We start from the raw sequence: 10,140 nt of genomic DNA on the forward strand, positions 1-10,140 counted from the left end.
TATCTGTGTGTGTTTGCACTGTGTGCCTCCTTGAACTTGCCAAGTCACCATAATGCAAGTACATACATATATCTATAATACACAAACACTGCATTACAAAGTGGGCTTTTCAATGCCTCAGAAACATAAACAATGGAACAAACACCACCTGTTCCCTGTAATAGGAATGATCATACTAAAGAGATGATGTCTAAGCTGCAGTCCACCTACCTCCACTATGTGACAATAATGAATACTGCCGGATGGCACATTCCTGCTGGTGTGTCTTAGTACATTAATTTACCGGGTTTGTCCAGACACACACACACACACACACACAACTATTTGCGCTCACATTCACACCGACAACCAATTTAGAAACACAAATTAACCTAACAGGCATGTCTTTGGACTGTGGGAAGAAGCCGGAGTACCCGTAGAGAAACCACACAGGCACAGGGAGAACATGCAAACTCCACACGGAAGAGTCCCAGTCAGCCTTATTAACTTTTATTAACTTGTTAAATCAAATAGAACGCAATACCAGTTTAGCCATGAATTCTTCCATTACAGAGACAACAGAGGTGTTAGATAAAGATATGCATAATGACTCTAACCTTAGTAAATAATATAAATGCTGAATTTATTCCCCTCTAAGAGCATCAACCAAAACTGAAGGCAGTGCTGCTCTTTCACACAATATTTCATTAACGTGGCTACGATTTAGAAAGGGTCTAGCTTTGAGCTTTGTCGGCTTTACTGCTTTAAACCAAACACAACTACTGTGTCAACACAACTACAGCTTCAGCTGAATCACGACTGTTCCTCTAACCTTTCAGCACACCTTCTTTTTACAGACACTGGACTTTTGATGTTGCATTAATCAACAAGATCAAAGCAACATTTTCAGGTAATCAGGAATCTTGTTTCTGTCCAAGTTACACTTTTATCATAAATACAGTCAAAAGCTTGATCACACTTAATCATTCATAAGAGTGAGTGTGTCCAACCTGTACATTATTAGACAACTGTGCTTTAAAACAAACACATGGTGTTCAATTAAACTGCATCTTCATCAAGTTAAACAGAAACCGTAACCTCTCAGTTTCAAATCTACTAGCAGCAACTGATATAGTTATGCACACACCCAGAAACCATTGGCAATTTGGCTAATCACAGAGCAGCAAAGTAATAAAAACATTATTATTCAACATTAGATGAATAATTGTACAGAATTCATTTTTAAAACATTGATATTTCTCTGTTGTTTACCTCATGGACAGCCTATTTGTGTAGCACTCTAAGCCTTAAATTAAAGGGTTTGAACGTTTACTTGGTCTTCTTTGACCCGGGTTTGGGTCCTCAACTCTTTGAAGTGTAAATTTGAGAGGCAATTGCATTAAAGAGCACCTATCTCTGTTCAATAATATAAAAATGGCCCTTGATGTTTACTGCTGTGGTTATTTTTCTTTATATGACTTTGAAACTTGAGTGTGTTATTAGGCAGCTAAGTAAAATTTTGTGCCCAACAAGACTTTAATCAATGAAAAGAAGAAATCCTTTGATATTTCATCAAAGAGGTTATTGTTTTACGGGAGAAAATTAAAGTGGGAAAACTGCAAACTCGGTTGTTATACAAGAGAACATATACTCTCAAGTAACAAAACGAATCTACTTTTGATGTGCCTGTAAGAGAAATGTTCATTTTGTTTCATGCAACTTTAACATCGCAGTCTATTTGAGTTTATCTAAGCACTGCAAAATCACAAGCTATTTCAGGACACTTTACACAGTGAGGTCAAACCTTACAAATCCAAGCAAAAAATTCAAGAAGCACATCAAAATTTGTCGGCGTCTCAGGCAGAGCTCTTGGTAAATAGCAAGTTGCTATAAAGGGATTCTGCATAAACAATCTATTATACACACGCACACACACACACACACACACACAAAGAGACACACTGTGCAAAAGTGATGCACGAACACACAAATTTGAACACAGCAATGTCACCTCAAAACACAGTTACATTTTATAACTAAACCATCTAAATGATTTATAATGGCAGTGGAAGACAAGGCAAGCAAGGGGGATGTGGAGAAGAAATGGAAGAGGACAAAAGAGGAGACAAGAAAGGCAGTGACAGAGGCGAAAACAACCTCTCTGTAGTGAGGTGAGGCCCCAGACTGGCAGCTTTACAAAGGAAAGAGAAAATGGAATTTGAAAGTGATCTGAAGTTGGGATATTTGTAATGACACACACACACACACACACACACAAAACTCACTCATAATGTGCTGCTAGTAGGAGAATATGTGGCAAAATCAATGACACAGATAGAGACAGGTGGGTTGGTGGAAAGATAGTCATAAAAAAAGGAAGACCGATAAAGAGAAACAGATAGCTCTTGTGACTGATGACTCATGAAAATTAAACCTTTCTTTTCAGCGACGTGCTTTCATTTCCCCTCCCCTGCTGTGATCCCTTTTTATTGAGTAGCAATTGTAGCTCCAGGTACACCTGGTGCATGCATCTGTGCGCGCATGCCGACTAAAGGTGTGAGCAAAAGCCCACAAACTCTCTCTCTCGCTCTTTCTTGTCTCTCCTTCTCTCTCGCACACACACAGAGTTGTGGTTTTTCTCAAGGTATTCTTTGTTTTCAAAGTGATTTGTTTTTCAGTCACACATTCAGCTGCCTCGTACACAAAGTATTAGAAAACCTAAAAGAATTTCCCTTGGCATGGCTTCCCAGAGCACCTATGATGTTGAACTGTGCAGTCTCACTTTGAGCCCACCTCACCCGTATCCCACAGTCATAACTCACGAAGGAAAATACAAGGATCTTTCACGGTCTCTACAAGAGGGAATCAGAAGCAATAAAAAAATCAAACATAAAGCCATTTCAAAGCATATAGCGATGCTTTGGACTGACTGTACAAGAGACCCACACAAGACAACTTGAAAGAGAGATGAAGGAGATGACTCAGTCGAGTTCGGGGTAACATGAAAAGAGCTTTGTGTTTGAGAGTGGGTGTGCATGTGTGTGTTTCTCCATGTATGTGTGTGTGTGTAGGGGGTTTATATTATATTTGGTTGGAACTGAACACACACCACAATGCTAACACATTTTATTAGGTGTGCAAACACACTGCAGGCTAATAGGTTTGTATTGGAATAATAATTAAAACAGCGCGCAGTGGTGCATGTCTTCATAACTTCAGGCTTTATCATGAGTCACAATAGACCACAGTCTATTGTTTAATAAGGGATTGCTAGGCCTGTGTACATAGAGACAATTGATAACGCTTTACTGACACCGGCTCGTGGGACACAGCAAAGGCACGGCGTTTCAGTTCAAGTTGTAAGCCGCTGTTCAACATTGCTCTATTTAAATGTTAACTGAGGACAAGCCATTTCAACACTGCTAGTTTTGCATGGCTGTCTAAGCACTAAAAACACAGCTTACTTGAACTCAAACTTTGTTTACTCTTTCTGCAAATACTTAGCCACGTTTTCCATTTTTTCCTGAAAGGTCAATACGAACAAATAAGCCATCAAAGCAACAGAGTTACAGAGTTAAACAATTGCACTTGAGGAAATAAATTGCTAAATTACAAATGCATCCATTTATTTAGTTATGAACAAAAACAGTCAAGGATTTATAATCCTACACTCTGGCTGGAATATAAACACAAACACAATCACTGTCACAATCAGCCGAGATGATCACTTTGGTGTTACTCTGCTGGCAAGGACTGTTTCAAAGAAAACTGCCACGCAGACGTGACACATGAGCACAAACAGAACGAACCTAAAGTGTCACAGGATTCATAACTGCTGCTCGCAGCTTTCATTCTGGTTCACCGCGCTAATGTCCAAAAGATTTATGACCATCTGACTTGAGGTACACACATTGTGCTATTTTTGAAGAAGCAGCTTGAGTCTTTTAAGCATGAACTTCCCCTGTGTTTGGAATCAGAATCAGAAAATTCAAGTATTTTAAAAAACGTTTAATTTGTTATTGATTTCATCTTTATATCTGAGTTTTTCTGGGGGTACGGAGGATTAACAGTAAACAGTGAAAACGATCAATGTGGGCACATCGAAGGAAATGATCGTGTTACCTTATTTGACATAAATTTGGATTTTATTGTTATTTTTCTGACCATTTGAAAAACGAAAATGCCTTTGGTGCTTGATGTAATTAAGTCCAAATTACTAAAACTGGTGCCTTTACTGAGGCCGACAAACAAATGAAGCCAATTTTGTGAAATGTGAGGTCCAAGTTGATTATATGTGTCATAAAGCCTCATATTTCTTATTTCTAACATATGCTTAGAGGATAATGAAGGAAAAATAAAAATGGATTATTGTTACAGTAGAAAATCTATCTGCACATTATTGTTCCTCTTTCATCTTTCACGCTGAGTCTCCTCTATAGCACCAGCTCAGTGGCTGCTAATTACTGTGTGTAAATAAAAAAATCAAGTGTTTACTTCCTGTACTTTTTAAAGCACAGGAGTGTCTAGGTGTGTGAATGTGTGTCACTTCATTAGTGAAATAACAGGGGAAGAGTGCAGGAGGTTGTCTTTCAGAAGTCAGCACTGCATGCAATGTTTATCCTCCACATATTGAGCCGTGTTGACCAGAAAGCCCCACCGGGGCCATTGGACCAGCTGGTGTAATACTGGCATACACACAGTGCTAAACACCAGCACTTCTCTCCCCTCACACCCGGACAAACACACCGCAAACACACACACTGTTATCACCACGCATACATCATCCAATGGCAGCCCCTCCATTTCACTCCTCTCCTCCACCTTACGCCTCATCAGACATATTATAATTAGCTGTGCTGAGTAATTAACACCCAAATTAGGACATTATTTGCATATCTACCCTCATTTGCATATACTCTCTGCAGGAGTCAGACCGAGCATTCCTTCACACGTTGGTGCTCAGGACATTTTTAAGTCAATACCTAACCGTTACTGCGCACAGTAAACATATTGTACCTTCTCATTTAGAAAACATGATAGCGAAGCAGAGAGGGGAAAGTTGAGGGGAAAATAAAAGAGCAGAAGTCAAATCTGTGCAAGCTACAGGAAAGAGAGCAAATATAAATGGGACCGAGGAGGTGGCCAGTAATAGAGGTAGCCGGGATAGAGTGAGAATCAGACACACGCCAAATGAGAAAAGGCAAAGTAAGACAGAAAGAAGACTGCCTCTTCATTTATACATCTCACTTAAGCCCATAAACCTTTGGAATTGAATCCTGGCTATGAAAGAGAGAGAGAGAGAAAGAGGGAGAGAGAAAGAGCGAGGGAGCAGCGCTACCTCTGGAAATCATAACGAAGGCTGCTCAAGCATGGAAAAAAGAAGCGAGAAGGAGAATGACGAAACACTTCTCTCTCTCTGTGACATTTGCCCTCTGAATCGCATCAGCTCAACGGAGCAGAACAGCGAAGAGTGATACAGAGTCAAAGGAAGAAAGAGAGAGAGACTGGCAGAGAAAACACAACCGGGAAGAAGCAGAGGGAATTAAAGGGAATAGAACGGGCATGAATGACAGTAAAGAGGAAAAGAGCGACAGGATGGGCAGAGCACTTCCCGCTAGACATTGTTTCACCTGTCGTTGCACAGAAGAGGAAAACCTGAGTTATGCTTCTGCGTTCCACATCGCTTTCACGATTTATGTTCCGGCGGGGATAATGCAGCTGGATGGCTCTGTTGAAAAGACACCCATAAATCTGGTCTTGTTTTCAATTTCTTCCTGCCTTTCTCTCTCTCTCTCTCTCTCCCAGCACCCTTCAGATTCTCTTGGCGCTCATCTGCTCTGGTCTATTTTCCCCGACTTCTTATGTAAAGGTATTCAGCAGAAAGCCTTTGTTTCATGTATATAATGTGTTCTGCTGAGCTTGTAAAGCTTGTAAATACAAAGAAGCTGCACAGACGCACAAGAATGTAAAAGAAAAATCGCTCTTTGTCTGTTTAAACAACAAGCAAACATCCAACCAGCACTCTCAGGCCTTGATCTATTCTTCTTCAAAATGGTACTTCACAATACAACGCCTTGTCAAATGTTAGGACATCGCATTGACATTTAGAGACCACTTTTACAGGCATTTCAGCTGTTGCATTAAATGTTCAGTAGACAATATTTGGCCTTCAGTCACTGTGCACTGCATTAAGGTCGGGCAATATTACTGTGATTGTCAAAGATGCTCTATTGGCGTTCATATTGTAATACCAAACATGTGCCGCTATAACTTATGATAACAGCGAGTGGAGCAGGCGAGAAACTGAACAGAGAAAAATGGCAAGCCCCGGTGGGAATGTGGGACTCTTAAAAGAGAAAAATGGGAATATTTTGCTAGAAGGTCTAATGATACAGATGAGTCAGCCAAAGAGCGGTATAGAGCAGTGCACAATAAAACCAAGGTATGCTATACCTTTATTAGCTAGCCAAAGGATGATATACTACTTTCTGGTTCTACACTTGAATAGCTTTTTTTTTTTTAATATAAATGCATTTTCTTTCATGTACATCATGGCGTCTTTACTGAGACCAAAGTCAGATGATGAGCTAGAACGTGTTGAAAGTATATGTAGAGGACAGATTTTCTGTGCTTGGAAAGAAAATATCATGACATATTAAAGCTGTATGGGGAGTATTATCCACTGCCAGAAAAAATATGGCAGTGTGGAAAAAAGTACCCAGACAAAAATAATAAAATACAGATATTTGCTTCATCTTTCAAAATCTCTTAGTTTCTGCAAATCCCAGCTAAAACCAAATCCTGGAGTGTTTTCTTTGTGTTGTGTCATCATCATTTTCAAAACTTCCACCAGGCATAAACTTACACTATGTACACAAAAACACTGGGCCACCTACACGTTGCCCCTCCAGGAGCTCCCATGGAAACCGATGCCGCGAAGCTCCCGGCACACAGTTTTTGTGCTGCTATTAATGCCAGAGGATGTTTATAACTCTGTAGTTATTGAGTCAGCAGAGCGTTGGCGACTTTTACAGACTCTGATGACTCGATGATCTCGCACTGTAACTTTCCATTGTCTGCCATTTCATTGCTGAGTTTCTGTGGTTCCTAAACACTTCCACTTTGCAATAATACCACGAACAGCTGCTTGTGGAATATCTAGAGGGAAGAGATATCACAAACTTACTTGTTGCAACATTGGGATCTTATTACTCTTATCAAACTTAATGAGCTCTTTAGGACAACCCATTCTTTCACAATTTGATGAGAAATTTGATGCAGGTGATTTTTCACACCTGCAGCAAAGGGACTAAAAACACCTGAATTCAAAGATTAAGAGCTTTTGTCCATATAATGTAGCAACACGGGTTGATATTAAGATGGATTTGTGTGGACATTCCCTAAGATAAAATTTACTGATTATAGATTCTTGCTTGCATGAGTGTCTGTTCCATTGTCTACTTTGCATTGAAGATTTGTTGGCAGAAGTGTGCATGATAAGTGATATGAACCACTGACACTTCACTTCCCAAAGGTTCAAGATTGTGTGACAACAACTTCTCCTGTCAAACCTTTTCCTTTTTTTCCTCACGTGCATCTGTGAAATTATGGTGTTAAAGCATGAGAAAAAGAAAAGAGAGCTACGACCCAAGCATGCACTGCATAGTCACCATTGACTCTGGATTTACTATATACGTAGCAATCAAAGCCGAGTTCACACATTTTATACTCACCTTTGAAAACTTAATGAGTCTTTGAAGTCTCTACACTAAACAGCCAATTCTCTCAACTTAATCTAAACCTAGTTAGCTTTCCCTCTGGCTCCAGGCCATATGGAGGTCTTTTATAAACAAGAAAAATAATGATAATGTTTGGTTGAGCGCAGACAGCCAGTCAGCCCAGCGCTCTCACTCCAGAGACCCAATTAATACAACTGTAAACCAATGCTGCCCTTCATAGGCAACAACAGCCAGAGCTGTGTGTGTGTGTGTGTGTGTGTGTGTGTGTGTGTGTGTGTGTGTGAGAGAGAGAGAGAGAGAGAGAGAGAGAGAGCCGGAGAAAGAGAGCTGGAGAAAGATGTGAGTATCACAGGGTGAAGACGTGATGGAATACAGCATCCCAACCATGGCTGCCCTCCCTGAGCACTGATCGATAATTGTAGACAGAAATCATCTTCAGATCACTGGCCAACCAACCAATCATGACCAACAACATAACTGCCATAAATGTCATGTTTGTCCTGCATTTCAAAGGCATCCAGGCCAAGTACAGTTGTTGAGAACAGAGAGGTCATGTGAAGACCAGTTCAACAGCATGCAAACACCTGTAAAATGTAACTGAAGTCATGTCTGATACAACACAATATTCAACATTTTTTAGATTAAATGTTCTTTTAAAATGAAAAATTGTAATGTATTTTAAGGCTTTGGTTGTACAAAAACACACATTTGAAGAGTTAAAATTAAACGATTAGGCAAATCCATTAGCCATAAATTAAAATTATCATAAGTGACCCCCTGATGTTAACGTTGTGGTTTCATATAAACACATTTGTCTTTTAAATTACTCAACGCTGGTAACTTCCAATTAACTGAACACCTGCCACAGTAACTGACAGCCAAGACAGGAAACCTCAGCTAACCACTGGCCAATAATTCATAAGAAAAAATAATTTAAATTCAGCCGAACTTCAAGACAGCTAAACCTGACTGCGAAGTTCTTGGACGGACGGCTGTCGCTCTCATTGCAAACTTGTGCAACTCAAACGCAAAAAAGGGTGCAAAGATTTTCGAAGCCAAGTTTTTTTTCACCCTTTCTATTTTTTTTTTTTTTTTTTGTTCCTACCTTTTCCACCGAGCGCGCAGGAGTGGCCCCAGATAAGCCAAAACAGCAGAAATGGGACCCCGAGTGTGTGCATGTTTGTCGAGCCGTGAAGGAGATGTCTCTGCGTCCTGTCCTCTTCCAAATATCCTCGCTCACCTCCCGAGCGCGTGGATGTTCTCAGCTGGCCGGCCGCGCGACAGATAGTCGGCAGGTCGAGAGACAGTCAGTGTTAATGTAAGCAAAGAGGGAGAGAGAGGCTGGCGTTTAAATAGCGTCCACGCACCAACACTTCCGGGGGTTGCTTTTCAAAATAAAAGAAAGCAACCGACTGTAAAGATTGAAGCATTTCAAATACTACAACAGCACTGTAATTCCATGGAGTAGAAAATCTTTTTCGACAACATTTCCTTTATTGCACGGACCTAAAAATAGATTTGCAAAAATTTTGACAAATTGCACGCTTTTATGTTGGAAAAAAAACCCAGTTTGGCTTTCATTTGGCAAACTTGACAAAAAATGTTTCTCAGAGAGAAGGAGCAGGAGATGTGAAGGGGGGATGCAGGGAGGATCTGTCTGAGAAGAGTGTCAACGTGTTAGTATTTTAGTGTCAAGATGGAGTAAGGATTGATAATGAAACCCCTGGAGCAATCTGCCAGTGACTAATGCAATGTAAATGTAACATCATGTTTGATCACTGGAGTGTCAGTTGCCACACCTTGCTGCTGACCATTTAAGTGTTTAGATTAGTGAGCAACCACGAGCATCTTTGAGTGAGGTCATTAGCAGTTACCCTCCCTTAATCATCTCAGTTATCTTAGATATGCTACATCTGGGAAATGTACGTTAATTAAGAAGTAAAGTGCATTTTCTTAGAGCTATAATCAAATGAAGCAGCTGCCACAGTGAGATGTTTTTCCAACTGTATTCTCCTAACAAGAGCCTCTGAAGAGCACAGCTATACTCCCCCTCACAGATTTGAGTCTTTGACTTTCCACCCTGTGGCAGAATCACTGGTTTTCTGCAAGGACCACATGCTCTTCAATTACCCCCCCCCCCCCCCACACACACACACACACATATTCCTGCTTCCTCTTCTGCTGGGTGTGGGTGTGTGTTCTGGGGATTAGAGGGAGCAAGAGAGAGAAGGGCAGACCTCAGGAGAGTTAAGAGGATAACAAAGACAGAAAACACACACATACAAGTCCAAGGAGGGCCACATTTACATGCACATGCAATTACTTACACGCACATGCTCCCGACTGGCTGTTTCCATGGCTAATGGGAGCTAAGTCACAGCGGAGCAGTGACAAGGGGGAAGATGGTGTGCAGGCTGTCTTT

At 40.7% G+C, this 10,140-nt stretch overlaps 1 protein-coding gene across 1 annotated transcript in view; it reads right to left on the reverse strand.

Annotated features, from left to right (window-relative positions):
- The window catches only part of clstn2a (calsyntenin 2a), a 147,370-nt gene extending 138,357 nt beyond the window's left edge, over nucleotides 1-9,013 (reverse strand). Inside the window, 1 exon segment of the mRNA XM_039601681.1 lies at nucleotides 8,824-9,013. Coding sequence (XP_039457615.1) covers nucleotides 8,824-8,896 — 73 coding nt within the window. The 5' untranslated portion in view covers nucleotides 8,897-9,013.
- Nucleotides 9,014-10,140: the final 1,127 nt, after the last annotated feature.

Source organism: Oreochromis aureus, linkage group 18 (genome assembly GCF_013358895.1).
Source record: "Oreochromis aureus strain Israel breed Guangdong linkage group 18, ZZ_aureus, whole genome shotgun sequence".
Classification (NCBI taxonomy): Eukaryota; Metazoa; Chordata; class Actinopteri; order Cichliformes; family Cichlidae; genus Oreochromis; species Oreochromis aureus.